A 21,257-nucleotide genomic window follows, 5' to 3' on the forward strand; every position below is an offset into this window, starting at 1 on the left:
TTTCTTTTTTGTTCCGTCTCTCTCTCCTATGTATCTAATCTTACACTCCCAGTTCTGGGTGCTTTTGGTCTTCCTACGAATCTTCTTCTAAATTCTCGGACGATGGTCTTCTGTGTTCTTCCCTTTCTTTGCTTCACGTCGTCCCAATGCCCCAGCTTTGCTGCTTTCTATATTTGTCTTAATGTATCAGCTTAAGTTTTCTGTCTACGGATGGTTTTGACATGATATCGTATACTACGAGGTGCTGTTCAAATCACTACAATATAGTATATACCAGCTTTTGTAATTCATACAAGTAGTACTATAATACTTTACAAATGCAAATCCTGATCATGATATCTCTTTTGATAACCATATTTAGTATTCTTTTTTCTAAAACAGAACCTTATAAACACTCTTTCTCTTATACACGTATTTTGATTTGTTGTCTATTTATTTTATGAAAGACAAATAGCTTAAGTTATTTAACAACTTCTTAACCCTTATTTTAGGTTAGGTTGTAGTCATTTAATAACATAAAAAGCAATAGATTTCAATGTACACCTCGCTTTAATACTAAGATTAGAACGAACGAAAGAGAAAAGAAATAAAATAACTTTTTTTACCTTGAATGTATTTTTGATATTTTTTCACAATATGTCATGTGAAAAGGATAATTGTACAATCTTTTTGTATCTTAATTTATGCTTGTATTGTAGCACCAAAAATATTAATAAATGCAAAAAGATTGTTATATAAAGAATAGGGATATATTATCTTAAACAAGCTTACCCTATTTGTACTAATACACAATAAGTCATACACTAAAATCTTGTCTTCCAATTTGTTAACAACTTCATGATCTAAATAGACCTTTAATTTAGTTTGTGAAGAAGAACCCTAATAGATGGACTAACTTTTTGAATTGGTTGTTCACTTAATAATTAACTTTACACCTATTATCCACCCATGTTTATAGAAATCAATAATATATATAAATATAGCTACTATAGAATAAAATGAAAATCGTTACACAACACTAAACGTTTATTTTCTTTTTTTGTTAAATAATATCTGAAGTGGATGATTTGGAGAACAACCTCTAATTTCTTAGTCAAGAATATATATAGGAATATATATAGTTTGTATGTATGTATATATATTATATAGATATGTATGAAGATTTGACAACACATAAGAAAACTAAAACTAAGGGGGGAAAAACTTGGATCCATTCGATATTTACAAATTAAGAATCTTAGATTGAAGGAATGGGGTTTGAAGAACGAAAGGGACAGTGGATTCCCTCTTAACCAAAAATTAAAAAGAACTCACAAAGTTCCTTGTCCTAATTCTGGGAATGGGATTCCAATTCCAATTCCTCTGAAAAAAAACGAATTTCTTTTTCTTTTTCATTTTCATTTTCTGCTTTTTTATTATATTTTCTCATTAGCTTCCTTCCTCTTTCTCAAATGGGATTGATTCTAAGCATCAAAATGAAAGCCCTCCTCTATTTTTCTCTAAATAAAAACATATTTCAAATGGGGTTTTTAATTTCATTCTCTTTTTAAAAAGGAAAATTATTGTGAATGGAAAAACTGTTAGAAAATATTTATAAAATATAGCAAAATTTTAGATTCTATCAGTTTCAATTGTGAAATTTTGAGAAATTTTGTTGTGTTTTTGTGTTGTAAAATGTTCTTCTGAAAAAAAAAATTAAAAAGAAAGAAAAATAATTGGTTTTTTCTCTTTTTGTAGTTATTGTGTGTTTTGTAAAGATTATATTCCTTTGCTCAGTCGCTTTATAAGTTCTCCTTCCTTCCCCCATCCCTTTGATCTCTCACCACAAACCAAACACAATTGATCATCACACACAACCAAAGAAATAAATAAATTAGATAAGCAAAATCCAAACACCAAGTACTTCAAGCTTCTTCTTCTTCTCCTTCCCTATCTTTGCCTTTTTTTGTACTTTTCATCAGGTAATATTAACTTGTTATTTCTTTCTTTAGTTGTAAAAAAAAAAGAAAAAAAAAAGAAAAAAAAAGTAAATAACAAAATAAAGAAACTGATGATGATGATACAGAAGGGAAGATCAGAATGTACCATCATCAACACAGAGGGAAGAGCATTCACTCATCAGAAAGGCATATGTTTTTACAAGGTGGTGGAAATGGGGGTGGAGGAGATTCAGGACTTGTTCTTTCAACTGATGCTAAGCCTAGGCTTAAATGGACTCCTGATTTGCATGACCGCTTTGTTGAAGCTGTTAATCAATTGGGAGGGGCTGACAGTAAGTTTCCCCCGGCCACTTTATTTCTTAAATCTTTATTCTTTATTCTTAATTTTTCTTGGGTTAGTTTTTCTTATTTTTTTTGTTTAATTTGTAGAGGCCACTCCTAAAACTGTGATGAAAATCATGGGCATTCCTGGACTTACTTTGTACCACTTGAAAAGCCATCTTCAGGTACATAATCTATTTAATTAAAATCTAATTTTGAATAAATACAAGTTTTCAAAAACTGTTTTTCCAACTCTCATTTGGTAATTCCTTTTAGTTTTTCCTTTTTTTTTTTTTTAAATAAGTTTATTTTCTACATTAATTTCTTGCAATATTTTATATATTTCTTAGCCAAATTTCAAAACACAAAAAACAAATTCTTAAAAAACTTATGTTTTCATTTTTTTTCAAAAATCTGGCTTGCTTTACTATAGCATAGATAAAAAATAAATAACAAAAGCAAGGAATCTAAGAGAGGGTAAGGTAAAAGTGTTTATAAGCTTAATTATTAAGAATTAATTTCTTTTATAAAAAAATCCAATAGTTACTAAATAGAGCCTCAGTTTTGAATTTTTGGCTTTTGATTTTGAAAACACACCTAAAATTTAGAATCATCTAATTAAAGAATAAAAATAATTATTCAAAGGGAACCAAAGCTTTTAAATTTATTGGCGATTTGATTCAATGTATTGTATATATCTCTGTAATAGTGATCATGAGTTTGAATCGATAATTAATCTCCTTATAAATTAAGATAAGTATATAGTTTTACGATAATATAATTTATTATTTTTTAAATTTGGGATGCAGAAATACAGGCTAAGCAAGAATTTGCATGGACAAGCAAATGGTGGAAGTGGAACAAATAAAACTGGTAATTAATTAAGCAACCAAAAAAGGAGATCCATAGGCCATACATATTTAAAAATATTAAGAAAAGAAAAAGTAGTTTTAGTGGGTTTTATTTGATTTAATTCAGTTTTTATTATATGAATAACTGAAGTTGAAATAGGTACGGGTTGGCGTGTAGGAACAGTGGCGGTTTCCGTAGACCAAAGATTGGGAGAGGCAAATGGAGCAGCAGCAGCAGCTCGTACTAGCAATATTGTTGTCGGCCCTCAACCCACCTCCCAGTCCAACAAGTACTACACACCTCAATTTATTCATAATTTCCTTTTATCAATATGTGTTATTTATACAAAGATTTGATAGAGAGATATATGTTGCTTGGAGGGTGTAATGTAACTAATGAACAAACTCGGTTTTTAAAAATTTACCATTTCACTTTTACAACATTCGTTCATTGCCATGTTACACATCAGTAGTGTGTCTTTATTTATAATTATATATACCCATTTTTCTTTTCCAGAAGCCTTCAAATAAGTGAAACAATACAGATGCAAATCGAAGTGCAGAAAAGGTTACACGAACAACTCGAGGTATATATATACTTGATGTGTATATAAAGTTGTATTTACAATTATATACTCTATTCTCTACTTCATGATATATCTTATGTTGGCTCATATCGAATCTATAATCTGATCATACAAATGACCAATCACAGAGCTGATATCCCTAAAACTTAATTTATATTCGTATATATGTAATTTACAATTTTGACTGCAACAGTTAGAGGAATGCTACATATATATATATATATATGCACATTATCAACTCTCTAACTACACCTCTAAATTTGTACTTCGATGATACTTTCTGATCTCTAATAAAATATGATCGTTCCTTTTGTCCATAAACATAGGAACATGCATATTGTTAATTTTAAACCATTTCCAAGTAGAGAAATTAACATAAAGTTTTACGTGATTGACTGACAGGTACAAAGGCATTTACAACTTAGAATAGAAGCACAAGGGAAGTATCTCCAAACAGTATTGGAGAAAGCACAAGAAACATTAGGAAGACAAAACTTAGGGACAGTAGGACTTGAAGCAGCCAAAGTACAGCTTTCAGAATTAGTCTCTAAAGTCTCCACTCAATGTCTAACCGCAGCATTTCCAGAGCTACACAATCAAAGCCAAAGCCAAAGGGTTTGTGCTCAACAACAAAGCCAACCCCCTGACTGCTCAATGGACAGTTGCTTGACATCCAGCGAGGGGGGCTCCAAGGATCAACAAGCCCAACAACAACAACACGTCCTCCTCCACAACAGCCACTTGGCCCTCCGACCCTACGCAGACCGAGCCTCGTCAGGTGCTCCCGACCACAGCCTTCATGGGCTGTCCATGAGCATTGGACTGGTGCAAGGGGAGAAAGCAGGGCCGGAAGGGTACAATGGGTATTCGACATCGGAGGGTCAGAGATTGTTTGGGAGTAAAAGGACGAAGGATGCAGTAATGGAAAAGGAGACGGGGTTTAGATATAGAATGGATTTGAATAATGCTGGAGAGGATCAATTAATTAGTAGTAATAATAATAATGATCATACGTCTTCTACTACTTGCAAGATGTTTGATCTTAATGGCTTTAGCTAACCATTGTTCGAACTTCTTCTTCTTCTTGTTATATATAAATATATTTGGGAGTTATATATATATATATATATTGTGCCTTTGGGTATGGGTAATATGTTTGAGCGAGGGATTTTAAACTGATTAAAATGGTTGTTTCTAAAATCATTTTGAAACATCTTTTTTAATGATTAGTGACCCATTTCAAGATGATTTTGTGTGTAATCAAAGTGACTTTAACCATTTTTAAAATCATTTTCATTGCATGCATTGAGTCTCGAAGGAGTTTTTGTTTACAACTCGTCCAAGTATTACTCATGTATAGAACAAAAAAAATTATGAATTCTCATATTCAACAAACAATTTGACTTTTTAGAACCGTTGTTATTTGAAAGAGTCTTTTTAAGTATTTTTCGTGAAAAAAATGCAGCACTTGAATGAATTCTAATCAAGATGATGCACTCTATCTTTTTCTCTCTAATCACACATAAAAATTAAAATATTTTAAAGATAAGTAAGGTTTGGCATATCATAACTATATGATTGGTCAAGTGGTTAGCGGAATGCATAGAAATAAGTTTAACAAATGATATGATTAATTTATTTTCAATTCTCTTTAGTTTGCTTGGCGCATAAGTGAAGAATATTACAACTACTCTTTTTTATACTTGAAGGATAGGTTGTGACTTGTATTGAGAGGAGATTTGAATCACATATTTGAAATTATTGGTTAATTGTTTAACGAACAGTATAATCTATAGTTGATGGTTATGTTTATTTTCTATATAGCATAAAGTTGATAGTTTATGTTTAATTACTATCTAAACTTGTTTAACATGCATGTAGTTGTGCAAATAAAATGTGCAGTTTAGCATAAAGTTTTTCTTAATATTATTTATAGATCATTTTGTACGAAATTTCTATGCTATCCATCTAAAAGTGATCTATATCCATCTGAAGTGTGGATGTGTATGTGGAGTAATAATGTATCAGCTAGTTTATTAGATTAAATCCTAATATGTGATCTATTTAATAATTAAGACATGGATTCTTAATTTTGTATGGAGTACTAAATGGATAGAGACTCATTTCTTAGTTGACCATGATTTAATAACAATTCTAATTGGACTATCATATAAGAGACTTTAAGGCTATAGTACCCAATATGCAAAAACAACACACATTGCTCATCCCAAATCACATCTAAATTAATAGATTCACTAAAAGTCTTTCGAGTTTTGGTTGAGGAAGACAATTGCATCTTACAGTTATCACGATCATGAATTTCTTAATGGAAACCAATACGTCAATTATTTGGGAGGGTTAAATTTATTCCTTGTTGATTTAAAACAATTATGTTAACATTGAACACTTAAATATGTTCTCAACCATACATTTGAAAATTTTAATTATATGTACGGATAATTAGTTATTGTGATATGAAATATTAATTTTCTTTTTAGTCATTATAGGATTCAGGAGGAAATGAACATATTCTAATGTTTAGTTTTCATTTGAATTTATTGATTAAGAAAAGTATTTAATTGAGATTCAAATAAGTAAATGGAGAATAATTCTCAACCATACCAAAATTTTCTGAGAGAATCCCTTAGTTTGATCCAAGAAATTCAAATCATGGAGAAATTTTTGAGCGACAAAAAGGGTCAATAGAGATGAGAAGGATGAGAGAGGTATCTGATCAGTGCGCACCTCATGGATAACATTCCTAATTCTCTCATCTTCAGATCTCTTCCTCTATTATGGTTATCTCATCTTTCTTAAATGTCCATGGGGTAAGATTTTACATATTTTGTCATCTATTCTGGGTTTTCTTTTCTCATCTTTCTCTGATGGCCAATTTCTTCCTTTCTTTACATTTATTTTGAGTATAATATTGGTTGAATTGAATGTATCTGGATTTGAATTCCTTTTGCATTGTGCTTCTGCAGGGATCTCATCTCACAATATCTAGACAAATTTGATGGTATCTTACCATTTTTCATCTCACAATATTTTGATGGTAATTTTGTATTTTATCGTGATGAATAGGCTTGTTCAAGAGACAGTTTGGTAAGAGATTAGATCATGTCAATAGCTGAGACTTCCTTAGACCTCCTGCCTAATAAATAAATTAGCAGTTGGAATATTGAATGAAGCTTCTATGCAAGAAAATTCTCAAGGGATGAAGAATTAGCAAAGGTGGTTTTCAGTATGATATTTGATATTCAACAACGTTCACAAGTTTCTTCATTGGTTTCACACCAATTTACTAGTTACAATCTTATAGAGATATTTAACTAATAATCTTGCAGAGAAGCTTTATACAGCCATGTACAGAACGCAACTGAATATAGAATCGATTGATCACACAGCTAGCTGCTGATGTTCTAAAGAATCAGCAGGCTGGGATCCAAGCCACCAAAAGTAAAAAAGAAAGAAGAAACAAACCCTACTATTTCATTGGGTCTCGATAATATAGGACCCTTGAACCTTTACAACCAAAAGCACTCATGCTAAGTACAGAATATGGGTGGGGTCGGCTTCATCCCGCATAGGCATTCTCCATGGAGACTTGGCCAGACGACTTGAGGATAGTTGAAGAAAGAGGAAGAGGCAGTTGTCCCACATCTGAACGTGAACGTTCTGATTCTGAAGTTCTTACCCCTCCCACTGTGGCGGGGATGGGGATGGGGATGGCGATGGAGATGGGGACCTCTTCTGCTGGTTTAGGTGTGTAGTCGAAAGACAATTCTTTGTTGGCGGCAAGTGCCGCAAGATCTTTCTCCTCCAACCCTTGCGTGGGGCCAAGGCTGCATCGATCTGTGTTGTGCTTGGCTAACGCATCCTTGAATTTCTTAATCTGTGAGAACAGACCAATTTTTCATCAATAAATTTATGGAGAAACAAGTGCATGCATCGGCAGAGAAGAAAAAGAAAAAGGATTTCCATACTCATGAGGCTCAGACAAAACCACAAAACAGGTAGTAACAAATAAATCGTTTCAAATGTGGTTAAATGAAAAATTAAAACCGATAAATGACAGGCCAACGTTGATGAAAGGACAACAATACTGCATAGTACATACTCTATTGAAATGCAGTATTGTACCAAAAACAACTCCTAAATTAGTAGACCACACCGAAGTGAGGGAAAATCATGAAAAGCATGCTTCTTTCAAAGAAGAGACGTCCAAAATAAAATATTATGATCTAATCATCTAATAACATTAGAACAGCAGAACACTTCCAATCTATTTAAAGATTCCTTACCGTTGCATTAGTGCAGCTAAAGCTGCAAAGACGGCCTTGAGCGCCTCTGTAGAAGCGGAAGAAGGGAAGCACATGGACACCAAGACTATAACACATGGATTTGTGTTCTTCATAGTTTACTTGCAAAAATTGGATATCAGGATACATCTCAGCAAATTGGCATATCTGCATACAGTATACAAACTTCAGGACCAAGAAAAACTTAGAAGATAGATTTTTCTAGACACTAAAGAATGAGAAAGACCTTCGGGTGAAGAGCTTTGCAGCCACCACAACCAGGGGAGAAGAAATCGACAATAACAAGCTTATCCCCAGCATTTAAAAGAGAATCCACAAAATCATGTGCACCGGTTACCTCCTTCATATTAGGTTGTAAACCTTTTTCCCACCATTTCTGAGCTTTTGGAATCCGAAAGCCACTCTATTGAACAGCAAACAAAAGGGTTAATAAACAATATACATAATCAAGTGCTAACCGAATTGCAAAAGTGGGATTCTCCCACAAATAAAACACCAACATCGGAATTCATCACTACATATTCCAGACAAGAAAAAGGATTAAAATACAGAAATATAAAAGCATACAGCAACTATTTCAGCTCATAAAAACCCAAATTACAACCATGAAGAGACAGCTGAGATTCCCAATCAAAATCAAATAAAACAAACACAAAGAAGCTAACAATACAAACAAAAGTCAAAAAGTAAATCCACAAACCCTAACATCAGTTAAAAATTCAAGGACGTTAGAGATTAAAATTAGAGATAGAAGGCAGTACAAACATGGGAAATCGTCGAAGATCGTGGAGGAGAAACAGAATTCCTTTCAGTAGACTCAATTCTTCTGCCATAGGAGTAACTGCTAGAAAACGGCCCCGAGGTGGATGGTAATTTCACAGAAATTCGTTTCCAATTAAAGGGATGGGAAGAAGAATCAACCGATTTAAATTCGGAAAAAGGTAGAGAAAGACGATGAAGGTGACGATGAGAAGAAGAAGAAGAAGGGGGAAAAGGGGCAAGAAAAGCAATCTTGCTGAGAGCGTCAGCCATTAAAATGGATGAAAAATCTGACGAAATCAAAAGAATTGAAGAAAGATAGGAAGAATTAAGAAGTGGGGTTGGTGGGAAATTGAGAGAAAATGAAGTAGGTGAAGAGGGAAGATCTTGAAAGCCAAGAAGATGGGGATGGAAATGGAGGAGAAGAAGAGAATAAGAGAAGAAAGGAAAGGAATGGAAAAGAAAACAAATGGAGCGGTTTGAAATGGAATGAGGAATTTTGGGAAAAAGTGGATAAGAGGAGGACGCAACGTCGCATTGGATTTGGTGTTATGTAGATAACAAAGTGAAAGTGCAAAGACACGTGGTGCAACCTGCCGTCGCCATGGAGACTAGATAATGGATATTATATTGTTTCTCCAATTTCACCATTCATGGGTTTTCTATACTGATTCATACTAAACTCTTCTAACCTTCTGTTGCAAGAATGCATTTACAATTTTGGACATGATAATTTTGAAGAAGTAGGTAGGTGCCACCTAAAGATCAAGTGGTTCATTCTCTTAGATCCACAAGTTTGAAACAGATGATATTGAGGAACAAAACAATCTAATGTTGCCTAATTATTATTGGAATGTTATAGTCCATTGTTGAGTCCACACACGTGTAAATTTGTTGTACAATTGTAAAAGTAGTGTGTTTCAATAAGCCAACTCATTGTGTGTTCTTTTGGCTATAAAATGGAGAGGCCCAACTTTACCCAATAATTTAATTCACTCAACTTTTCTTATCCTTTCTTCTCTTTTGATTAAGCTAATTATCAGCTATTTTGGTGGAACATAGCTATGTTGTTTGAATCTCAAATATCATTTTTTTTATTTGTTTCTGATAAATGTTATTATTGGATTTTAAAGTGGATTCAAATAAAAGAAATTGACAAACTTGTATACTTGATTCGGGGATAAAAGTTGGTAAAATGATTTCATGCAGTCACACTAATTTTTTTTAAAATGTTATATATATAATATTTGGTAAATATTGTTAGTTTATTTTATTATATATATTGTTAGTTTATTTTATTATATTTAAAAATACTTTTTATTATATTTATTTTGCTTGCACCAATAGCACTAGGAGTGGATGGAATTAAACCAAGTTAAAAAGAAAAATCAAATCTAGAGATATGGCCCCTGAAAATCTTTTTGTCATTTCTTTCACATCAAAGAGACCACAAGAAATTTATTTTGAATGCCGATCATAGAAGGAGAGGCCAAAAAAGAGTAATGCAAGAATATACCCATTATATCAATTGGACCAACCAAAAGAACCAAAACATTGTTACCCAAAAAGCAGGATAGGAAAGAGCATATTGCTCACTCATACATTCTCAACCATTCAATAAAAGAAAAATAGCCTTAACCTAAGATATCAAATGAATGCATTTGAACCTCTAATTTAACAAATCTACTTACTAGAGTTTACATCGAGTAAAGTTAAAAGGTTCAATTTCCTTGTCTTTATGTATTTGTAAAAAAACAAAGTATTTGTAAAAAAACAAAGTATAAATTGAGCTTTTATGGTTAATTCATAAGATTTGTGTCTCAAACTTTTTTTTATTTAGTAATTTTATGGTTTGATTAAAAAGTTTCCATTCTAGATTTTGTACTTTTGAGTAATTGTTGTAGAAAAAACATTAGAGTTAGATAATTAAGTTTGTAACAATTTTTTTAAAAATATGTAAATATAGCAAAATTTATTATTTTAATAATATAACTTATCACTTTTAATATGTCTATCACTTTATGGTCCCTTAAATTTAAATTATATTAGGTTTGTAAATCTTTGCATGATATTATATTAGCTAATACTTTTAGTCTAATTTTTAAAATATGAGTTTAGTTCACACAACATAAGAGTTGGGAATTTAGTGCTTAGTGCTGAAGGGCTCTTATAACGCCAAGCATTCTTAACATCGCATACAACAGCATGCCTACTTAATATCTTAAATCAGAGCTTTAAAGTGGGGTTCTAAAAGAAAATTTCAAACAAGAAGAATGGACATCCTCCCAATTAGGGAATGATTCAGTTTTCGATTCGACTACACAACCGAATCATGAACACCTGTCCAAGTCCAACTTGTTTGAAGTGTGATTATTCTGTTTTCAAGAGAAAAATACTGGAAAGGTAAATGTTATAAGGACCATCGTTCTCCAAGAATATTAACACGTTATTTGATTAGTATCTCTTTTCAAAGATCCTACTAATTGTTTAAAACACAGATACTTGGAAACATTCAGCAAAGCATTTAACCAACTTCATATGCATAAATAGTTCTAATCCAAATGAAGGACACATAAAACATATCTTTGGTTGAGCAAAGCTTGATTGTGAAACAGCAGCATCTGGATCATATGGCAGCCTCCCTGGCAATATTTTTAGTTGAGGGTAAACCAGCAACAACGTCTTCCTCAATCCCACACTCATTCGTTCCTCTTCTTATCTTGAAGTAGCCATCCTAAGAATTTAAATTTAAATCCATTATAGTCAGACAGACAGAAAGTACATTCAAAACAAGCACTTAACTAAAAAAGTTGTGCACACTTGTTTAAAAGTTGCTTAGTAACAAATAAATTTGACCTTCAGCTTTACGTTCTCAAAAGCTTCATGGTAAACCACTTGAACTAAAACCACTCAACAAATGCTTTCACATAGGGCTCTTTAAGTGGTTTTGACTTTGTTCAAGAGTACTTTTACATCAGAACCAAACATAATTGAGTTTGAGAGGTGATGTTTTTTATCATGGAAAAAGTGCTTTTAGCCATGTTAAAAGTACTTCACTTCCAAACATAATCTTACGAGGAAAAATCTAAAGGTAAACAAAACGTCATGAGAACTTACATCGCCCCAGCCTCTGTTCCACTGATTCGCCAAAAGCTGTGACAAGAAAATGGACATGTTAGGATAATATCTCAACAAAATTGGCGAAAACAAAATTACGAGTTCGAAAATAAAGTAAGAAGAGGGTATCTCAACAGACCCAATAATCCTCTCCATCATCCGTTGTTCCCCATCCAATAAGCTTCACAGCATGGCCTCCCATTACATCGCCGGTAATATGTTTGTAAACGCCAGATTTATAGTGAGCAAAATCCTGTATATTGGTACAAGAAGCATTGCTTTTACAATTAAGATCGAGATAAAAGAATATTCGCAGCCATCAAATTTTTACCTATGAAACATTCTGATTATTGTTCAGAAATCTCTCAAGAAATGCCAACAAAATCAAAGGACTAAAGATTTGCAAATTGTTGCCCAGCTTATGGCGCTGATTTTACAAATATTGATTAGGCCTCTAGCCTAATGACCGCCATAAGCAACAGATGGTGTTACCTTGGGTTCTACTTTAATTCCTAGGGGTTTCCAAGAAATCAAATTGTTGTCGTGATGCCATGCAGTGGATTCAAGTACCATGGACTTGACTTTTCTTCCCCCACTACTCTATTTTGGTAGCGATGAAACATCTCAAAACTTCGGATTTGCACTGTGAATCTACCATTATGAGTTATTTGTTAGTGTATGAGGTGTTACTATTGGTTCAGCTTGAGTTAGTGTTTCCATATGGAAATTCTAGTTCTTCTGGAACACATTTTGAGTTGGTGGTGTTTCCATAAGAAAATTGTAGTTCTTCTGGAACCCATTTTGAGCTGGTGGAGGAAGAACAAACAAACAAAGAAGAAGAAGAATATGTTGCCAACAGAAGACAGATTCTATACCGTCTTTCAATGAATTTTGTGAATGGCCAGCCCCTATCAATGGGTAAAGCTTCCATACTATTTCTTGAAAACCGTCTTTCTAAATATGCTGACTTACTATCTTTGACCCACTACTGCACTGCCATGGAGATAGCTTGAAGATTTTCTGACAACATGGCTTTCCCAAATTTAGTAGGTGTTTAAATATGAAGTTTGGAGTTCATAGGTTAGAATTAGGAAATCTGAATTTGAGGTGCAAAGTTATAAGATAGAGTTTCGTACAAACTTCAATCGTATTTACTATTGAAGTTAAGTTGTTTAACACCAGAATGTTGATCAGCAAAACATTCCCCAATTGTTTTTATAGGGAGCTTAGTTTTAATATCCAATATCAGATTGAATTCGTTATAATTCTATAGGGACATCTTTCATTTCAACTTAGTCAAACACGAAGGACAGCTGAAGTAGTTCAACGAATCTTAGAAACATATTTGAGGAGTTCTACAATCTCAGGCAAAAGGAATTGGTAAATTGGATTTTATGGGCAAAATAGTGCTATGAGCTAGCATTTAATTGCAAAGAAGACACGATTTTCAATAGTTTATGGCAGAGATATTGCAACACTCCTGCATTATATCCAAGGCTAGTGTTGATAGATAGTCTGCAATAAGCGCTACATAAATTCAATGAGATGAGATTCTACAAAACTTATCATAAAAGCTTAATCAAGGACGAAAAGGTTCAACGGCTCCAAACATTAGAAGGTATTTTCAAAATTTCTAAACTATAGACGGCAGACCATAATTTCACAGGTTGGTAGCAACCCCCCAATTCTGAGAATATATCTTGTATTCCCAGCTCAAAAATAAATTCGGTAACATCAAATTACACAGATTACATTACTATCAGGCATGAAGAGTACACTGATCTTATTACTCCTCATAAAAGCTTAATTATTACTCTCGCCCCAACCAAGGGTTGGGCAACCCTTTAAACAAACATCCTAGCTGTAAAGTTGAATGGTACTTGAAAGTCTTCAACATAAACTATGGCCATGTAATTTTAGTTTAAAATTGTTACTGTAATCAAACTTCCAAATCTTTGGTTATTAATACGTAAACTACATCTATAAAGCATGTGTACTTGCTAAGCAGGGACGCAAAAAGGATATATACACACCACAGAAATGTTATCCAAAAAATTGAACACAATAAACCAAATGAGAAGTAAGATGATTCACTTACCTCGTACACTGTGAAGGAAACCTCGACTGGTCCATTCTTATAAACTTCTGCCATGATATCATTGGGATCCCTTTTAACCCTATAAGCACTAACACCATAGTGCTTTGTTTTTCTCCAAATCTGGTTCTTATCTACACAATGCCTGACACATCTAGGAGTAGGATATGCAGGTTCACAGCCAGGGTGGGAACAACCAGTAGTGTCAAAATATGGATCACACTGTAAGGTTTCACAAAGTTATTTACAGCGTTTATCAACATCAAAAGCATAAACTTCAAGAGCCATATGTTAAGACATGACCAAAAAAATTTCAAACGACAAGCCTTAAGTTACATATGGAGTGCATTCTCCAATTAGCTACAAAAGTTACCTGTTCAGTAACAACTCCATGACGAACAAAGTATCGCCATGCAGAAATCGGGTAACCCCCATCACAGCCATCACCACACATGAACCCACAGCATGCCAAAAGGTCATTAACAGACAAAGTAATGTTCTGAAACAAATATTATATTTGGTTACCAATAAATAGGGAAAGAAATTTGGCTACTTAAACATTTATACCGTAGTGAACAAGAATAGCAGTGCAGTTAACAAACCATGTCAAAATGAATGCAGAATCGATCTGAAAGTGACTCAACAGCACCAAATGCCCAGCAAGAACCACAGTGCCCCTAAAACGTAACATAAGGACAGGATGAGAATTTTCATAAATCATAATACAGGAGGAATTTTAAAAAATAATAATAATGGAAAATAGTTACCTGATCTTTACGAGGACATTCATCAGGAAATTTTGACATTAAAAGAGGGAAACGTCAGAATGTTTTTATTTGAAAATAGTCTGAATTCTATAACAGTAAAGTGAGATGAAGTAATTAACCTAGAATGGTTCCAATGCTGATACACTGAGGCCAAGCTTCTCTTGCATCAAAGCTTTTTGGCAACTTTAAAGACTTGGGATGGGATAAAACAGGGGTACTTTTCAAATCCTTTTCAGGAGTTTGTTTGACGCCAAGCAGGTACTTGAATTGGCTAACCTGGACAATAAACAGTAGTGTCAATACATTAACAAACAAGAAAAGAGTTCTTACAAAAATAAAAGACGAGAGCGCTTAGTACAAGTCAGAGGAAACAAACCAAATGCCAACCATCAATAATAGAATGAAGTAAAGCAAGTTGAAACTTACAGAATAGTTCGAAAAACGTGGGTTCATGGTAGCTTTCCAGCCAGCCTGTGGGTGTTCGTTTACATGCCGAACGATAGACTCCTGCAAGACATCGTAAAAACTATTAGAGGTGTTTCAAATTATAATAACAACAATATTTTACAATAAATGAAAGAAATTGAAGTATTCAGGGCATAGTTCAGGTTAGAAATGCTTTGGGTTAGTTAAACAGGTTCTCGGTAACTCAAACTCAAAAGATTATTCAGATAAAACAAATTGAATATATTCGGTTCAGAAAATAAACGGGTAGGTAAACCATATTTAATTAAAAGGATAATTGTTATTTTAATTTTTTTAGTATTAGACCTCAGAAATGAAGTTCAAAACTATTAATATTCACATCTAAATGAATTAGTACAATTTAAAAGTCATTATCAAATAAAATTTGATAACAAAAGTATACATATAGATGCAATTTAAAAAACTGAAAATCCAAAGGGACCAAGATGAGAAATTGTTATCTAAATAGTTATAAATCTTTTCTTCAAACCGATCAAAAGTCATCGTTAATGAATTGGTTAAGGAGATAAAGAGATGAGTGTCACTGTCTTAGAACCATTGAAAACAACAAATTTGCGAAAACAGAAAAGTAGTACCTGAAGAATATCAGCATCGAGTTTGAACTTTAGAACTTGTTCCTCTGCATAGACCTGCTGTCAACGGAGTACGCAATATATTGAATAACAATTGTAAAGGATCGGGTAGATTCTTATAACAAACAAATACTTAAGCAATATCTCCTTGTGAACTGCTCCAAAATAGCTAAAAATCAAGCACGTTACTGCAAATATTGTACAACGATCAAATCGACTAAATAACAACAGTAGAAAAAGAATCTACACTTATTGTTGAAATTGCAAAGTGGTGATCGTTTTCAGATACTTTCTATAAGCCATGTTGACAGAGCCAAGGGTTTTCATATCCTTAGTAGTTCAGCAAATGTCTGTGTATAATAGATTTAACTCCACAAATAGAAAATACTCAACTCCCCTGTTCGCCCTAGATTATTCCTATAGATTCACACGACACCTTTTAGGTTGAGAGTTGGTGAAAGGTGGAATTCCACCGATATATAAAAAACAACAATAATAAGCTGAAGACAAGAGAGGTAATGAGTTAACCATTATAAAGTTTCTCGATTAATCCTACAATAGAAATTATGATGTAAACCCCACAACATAATAGCTTTAATCTAAATCAAATAGTCTATTCCATCACTTTTTTTTTTTTTTTTTGAGATTCGAACTAAACAATTGGCACACTGGGCCACGATCACTTCCAAAAATAGAGGAAAGCTGAAGAGCAACAACAAGAACACAAGAGAATTACAGAAGAAGCCAACAAAATTAAAGGCAGAAAAGAATAAGGAACCTCACTCACCTGATGATGGAAGGTGCAGACGGCAGCCAAAAATAGCAAGGAAAGGGACAAATAGAAGTGAGATGATGCCATTTCCTTGCTATTTTGGAAGGCGGAATCAAAATCAGAAACAGAAACAGAAACAGAGGCGATGAAAATGGAGGAAAAGGAGAGAGTGGGTGGGGAAAATAGGAAGAGATGAGTTCCGTATAAGAAATGGAGTGTTAAGATATGGGAAAAAGGACCAATCCAAAGTTTCCCTTTGATTCGACTACCGAATTAACGTCATCCATGTTCGGACGCCATGCTGCTGCCATTGGCAACCAATCGTTTTCCACAAAAATCACTTTCTCGGCCTTCGCAATTGTCTTCGAAATAACCATAAGGATAAGATATTTCTGGAAAATGTCAATTTTAAGTTTTTTATTTCATATTTTTAGTATTCCCTAAATCCAACCAAAGTCTCTAAAAATGTCTCAATTATTTTTTGAACAAATTTTAGTTTGCTTTAATTTTAAATTCTTTTGTTAAATTTTAAAAATGAATTATTATTTTTTAAAAAAATTGACTATCAAAACATTTTATTTTGAACTCATTATCAAATGAATTGTAATAAAAATTACAATTTTTTATAAATATATATTTTTTTCTATTCAATTCCAGTAGGTCATCATTTATTAATGTTGACAAAAACTCTTGAGTGTACTAGACGTTTATATAAATATATTATATGGCTTTTAGAATAAGTTAGATGTTAATTATATTTTATCTAACATATGTGATATTTTAATTTTTTTTTCTTGGTGTTTATATATAACGAAAATGTTGATTTACTCCTATTATATATTAAATCTTATCTAAAAAGTTAATATCATGTTCTTAACTTCTTTATTTGTTATTGCAAATTTTATGTTTGAAATCAATTTTACACGGATCTATTGATCATTACTACATGCTAATTGGAACTCACTTTTTATTTACTTCGGAAGGAGTAATCTTGAGAGTTTTTTATGTGTTTGAACAGTTGAACATGAGTTTTGAGAGTTCTTGTATTGAAGGCATCCTTGTTTTACATTTCTACTCTTTATTTCTCTTACATATATGATCATAACAGTGAGAAAACAAAAATAATTTTAGAAAAACAAAAAACTAAATAATTACCGAACAAAACTTAAGTTATCCTTACTTTTACTATAATCAATCAGGTAAATTGTATCCTTCTTTTAATGTTAGGTGTAAATTATATACTCCATATAATTGTAGTTTATCTAATCTTATGGTCAATCCGAGAAACTTTTTGTAATTAATTGGATTTGATCTATACTTTCATCTCAATAATAATAATAACACTACTATGATAGTAAACACTAATGAAATGTACACATATTTAAAGATGAGTTTTATCTTTCCTCCATCTCTATTTTTCAGATTTTTCACATATATTGAATAATTTCATCTTCGAATAAGTTTGCTAAGAGAAAATATGCAAAGGAAGAAAAACATTACAAGACATGGTAACTTTTCTTCTCCCCACTCTTTTATTACATTTTTCTCAAATGCAAAACTAAGAACAAAACAGCATAGAGGTGCAATTGTGATACGATTCTCATTCTGAAGTCCCAACAAAATTCATGATGCTAATCATGTAAAAGATAATAATTTATTCATATTAATTACGTCTAAAATGGGTTAAAATAATAATAAAAAAGAAGCATACACAAAATCAGTAATGATAAATTAATCCTCGCGCCAATTCTGTCGACAGTTTTCGTTCATGCACTTGTAAAATGTTGTAGCAGGTTCATCAGCTGATCTCAGTTGTATTTGTATGAAAGCAGCCTTCCCAAACGCACAATTTGGACATGTTGCTACAAAATAGCAAAAAGAGAAACAAAAACCAGTTTAGAGAACAAAGAGAAGCACACAACAAAGGAACGTCATTTTGATTCCTTACAGAACCACACCTCAAAAGCCAGCAATTAGGACAGGAAAGTCGAGCCATTAAGCACTACATTGGACATTTCATTCTAACCAACGTAGAACAAAGGCATCCATACTACCTTGGTTCCCAACAATAACTCAGTCATGCTTGATCAGAACCCTCCACCCGTTTCACTCTGAAACGTTAACCACTCTGATAGAATTGTTAGGTACTTAAGCATCTTGGAGAACCACACTCCAAAAGCCAGCTATTGGGGTGAGAGAGCCAGGCCACTCAAGTACCACATTGGTCATTCTATTCTAACTAATGTGGGACAAAGGCATACTATACTATCTTGGTTCCCAACAGGTTTATCATTCTCTATAATATATCACCTACCTATACTTTCAGAAAACAAAATAGTGCCAATACTTTGCATCTATTCAATAATAAGTTGTGTAATAAGGCTGTACTAACGTTCTACAACTTCAAAAAATGAATCACCATATTATTCTTTTAATCATGATTACCATATATTATTCAACGCCCGTTTCCTTGTTGTAGAGATAGGCCACAACCCAGAAACTTTTCTTTCTTCCTCTCATAAAAAACATTACAGATAGAAACCTAATTTTCTTAAGCATGAAATTATGACAAGAAAAAATGGGAGAGATTACTCATTAGGGATTGCTTTTATGGTATGGATAAAAGCTCCAGGTAATCTGTTAAGAAGTTAACCTCGTAATACAAAAAAGTACATATCTAAGGGTCAATTTCAACTAAAGAACTGCAGCTTAAGGATTACTTTTGCAGTAATTTAAAATCAAATATTTAGAATTCAAGAACACGATTGTAGTACAACCAATAGAATAAACCATGTTCAAATAAGGTCATCAACTATCTTAATCAATCTATAGTCCATAGGAAGGCAACTATCTTACTGAAGTTGTGAAAGAGGATTGGAAGTCAAAGCTTCCCAAAAAGTGCAAAGTTTTCAAGTGATCATTCTCTTCAACATCAGTGAACCTAACCGCATTATTCCAGGACAAGTTCTCATTGTTCCTCTAAACTGAATTGGTGTTTCCTTTTAGAAGGAATAATTGATTCTCCATATTTTTATGGAGTGTTGGTCATGTAAATGGAAATGTTTTGAAGTTTATAGAGCCTAATAGCTTTAAAGCGCTTCATTTTTAAGCTTCAAGGAAGTTTAAACATAAAAACAGTATTATGTGGGTTAACGGTACTGTTGCCAATTTGTAAAATACTCCAACTCAATCATGACTTCAAACGGTGGGATTCTTTCTTCATAGCTACTTGTATTTTTAGCACAACAACTACTAGAATGGGGATCAAACCTTCAACACGAGAGAGGAAGACCATGCAAATTATCATTGAGCTAAGTTCAATTTGGCTTCTTTCTAAGTACTTGTTGACTTTTGGTGACTTAGACTTTTCATAAATTCATTTAATTAAAGGAAATATAACTGCCGTCTGCCACACTTATTTGGCCTATCATATAAGTGCATATGCATGAGCACTTAAAATTTTTTAAAGGTGAATCAGGTCATTGCCCTTGCAATAGCTATTTGATTATATCTTTCCCCAACTCCAGCTGGTGGAATTTTGATTAAAAAACAAAGGCTATGTACAGAGGAGGAAAGAAAAGAACCTAGAAGGGAAAGATGTATACCTTCGGTTTGAGCTGCATTTTTCATATCGTCATCAGAGATTATGGGTTCTAATTCCTTTTTCACCAGATGTTGCTTTCTTTTTATTTTTACCTGAATAGTAGAACCACGAGAAGGCAATCCTTAAGTCAGAACAAGAGAAATTAATAGGTAAAAAAGGGAAGCAAACAACTTGAGGCCTTACAACTAAAAAGAAATTTCAGCAACACACCCTGTTTTCCAAGTAGGACACATATGGACAAGTTGGGCAGAAGAACCTGGAAGATTTACCCATATTGGGCAACTCAAATTGCAGCATGTTCCCGCAAGTTGGGCAAAACTCCATTAGCTAGGTCCTAACACAAACCCATCATTTATCAATCAATAATCAGACGGATCAAACATACAATCCACTCACTCAACAGCCATACAAATACTATACGATACAGTGAAACGCCAATTTCTAAATCGAGCTCGAAAATACGCCAGTTCTTAAATATTTTCTTTACATATATAAATGTAACATAAAGATGCTAAATTTTAATTAACAAAAAGCATAAAACACCAAATTAATAATATAAAGATACTTAATTTAACCCACAAAATACATTTTACACTTACTCAACCAAACATTCAATAATTCAATAATTCAATAATAGAGGAGGTTAGGTTGAGCTTTGGAAGAAATTGATGATTGGCCTGGCTTGAGAATGAAGATGCCATATTACTAACTAATAATTTAAGTTACATTTTTAAATAAAAAAGAAAAAGAAAAAGAAAAAACAGAGAGCTTTGACACTGACCACCGGCGGTGGTGGCGAGGCTGAGGCGTGGTCGGAGACGAGGAAGATGGAGGAAGCGGGTGACTCGTGGGTTCCGAGGGAAATCTGATTTACTTAGGGCTTGCCTTTCTTTCTTATTTATTTTCCTTCTCTGCAGATTCTCTTAGTTTGTAAATGCTAATTAAAATAAATTTTATGTGATTCAAATGGGCTTAAAATCCATCATAAATATCAATAGTTGGGATTATGTCGATTAAATTCAAAATAATTAAATATATATAATATTTTTAAAAATTTAAACTAT

The 21,257-nt window shown here is 32.9% G+C and overlaps 4 protein-coding genes and 1 long non-coding RNA gene across 12 annotated transcripts; 1 reads left to right on the plus strand and 4 right to left on the minus strand.

Annotated features, from left to right (window-relative positions):
• The first annotated feature begins 1,781 nt into the window (after positions 1-1,781).
• Positions 1,782-4,942, plus strand: LOC101206445 (myb-related protein 2). 4 transcript variants are annotated; one of them, XM_031881659.1, is made up of 7 exons: positions 1,782-1,961; positions 2,066-2,272; positions 2,370-2,446; positions 3,071-3,134; positions 3,297-3,402; positions 3,630-3,699; positions 4,102-4,942. In XM_031881659.1, exons 2-7 carry the CDS (start codon positions 2,080-2,082, stop codon positions 4,756-4,758), a joined length of 1,167 nt encoding a protein of 388 aa, XP_031737519.1. In that variant the 5' UTR covers positions 1,782-1,961; positions 2,066-2,079; the 3' UTR covers positions 4,759-4,942. The 4 variants fall into 4 exon arrangements, with proteins under 4 accessions (XP_031737519.1, XP_011652324.1, XP_011652325.1 ...); XM_011654022.2 differs by having other exon boundaries at positions 1,783-1,961; positions 3,273-3,402; XM_011654023.2 differs by having other exon boundaries at positions 1,784-1,961; positions 3,291-3,402.
• Positions 4,943-6,924: 1,982 nt separating this feature from the next.
• LOC101206685 (thioredoxin-like 1-1, chloroplastic) lies at positions 6,925-9,307 on the minus strand. 4 transcript variants are annotated; one of them, XM_031882224.1, is made up of 4 exons: positions 8,787-9,307; positions 8,359-8,424; positions 8,004-8,168; positions 6,925-7,594 (listed from the first exon to the last, which is right to left on the minus strand). In XM_031882224.1, exons 1-4 carry the CDS (start codon positions 9,051-9,053, stop codon positions 7,277-7,279), a joined length of 816 nt encoding a protein of 271 aa, XP_031738084.1. In that variant the 5' UTR covers positions 9,054-9,307; the 3' UTR covers positions 6,925-7,276. The 4 variants fall into 4 exon arrangements, with proteins under 4 accessions (XP_031738084.1, XP_004141145.1, XP_031738086.1 ...); XM_004141097.3 differs by having other exon boundaries at positions 8,248-8,424; positions 8,787-9,306; XM_031882226.1 differs by having other exon boundaries at positions 8,783-8,995.
• Positions 9,308-11,173: 1,866 nt separating this feature from the next.
• Positions 11,174-16,992, minus strand: LOC101206928 (cathepsin B-like protease 3). 2 transcript variants are annotated; one of them, XM_011654024.2, is made up of 11 exons: positions 16,605-16,992; positions 15,821-15,877; positions 15,186-15,266; positions 14,879-15,035; positions 14,760-14,764; positions 14,595-14,669; positions 14,366-14,491; positions 13,996-14,214; positions 12,037-12,150; positions 11,898-11,933; positions 11,174-11,514 (listed from the first exon to the last, which is right to left on the minus strand). In XM_011654024.2, exons 1-11 carry the CDS (start codon positions 16,674-16,676, stop codon positions 11,407-11,409), a joined length of 1,050 nt encoding a protein of 349 aa, XP_011652326.1. In that variant the 5' UTR covers positions 16,677-16,992; the 3' UTR covers positions 11,174-11,406. The 2 variants fall into 2 exon arrangements, with proteins under 2 accessions (XP_011652326.1, XP_004141146.1); XM_004141098.3 differs by having other exon boundaries at positions 15,821-15,874; positions 16,605-16,949.
• LOC116402660 lies at positions 16,060-16,597 on the minus strand. The gene is made up of 2 exons (XR_004215128.1): positions 16,346-16,597; positions 16,060-16,234 (listed from the first exon to the last, which is right to left on the minus strand). It is a non-coding gene; the product is annotated as an uncharacterized LOC116402660 (long non-coding RNA).
• Positions 16,993-18,085: 1,093 nt separating the features above from the next.
• Positions 18,086-21,130, minus strand: LOC101207169 (DNA-directed RNA polymerase III subunit RPC10). The gene is made up of 4 exons (XM_004141099.3): positions 20,975-21,130; positions 20,404-20,527; positions 20,195-20,285; positions 18,086-18,451 (listed from the first exon to the last, which is right to left on the minus strand). The coding sequence occupies exons 2-4, from the start codon at positions 20,515-20,517 to the stop codon at positions 18,321-18,323; spliced, it is 336 nt and encodes a 111-aa protein (XP_004141147.1). The 5' UTR covers positions 20,518-20,527; positions 20,975-21,130; the 3' UTR covers positions 18,086-18,320.
• Positions 21,131-21,257: the final 127 nt, after the last annotated feature.

Source organism: Cucumis sativus, chromosome 3 (assembly GCF_000004075.3).
Source record: "Cucumis sativus cultivar 9930 chromosome 3, Cucumber_9930_V3, whole genome shotgun sequence".
NCBI classification, from domain to species: Eukaryota; Viridiplantae; Streptophyta; class Magnoliopsida; order Cucurbitales; family Cucurbitaceae; genus Cucumis; species Cucumis sativus.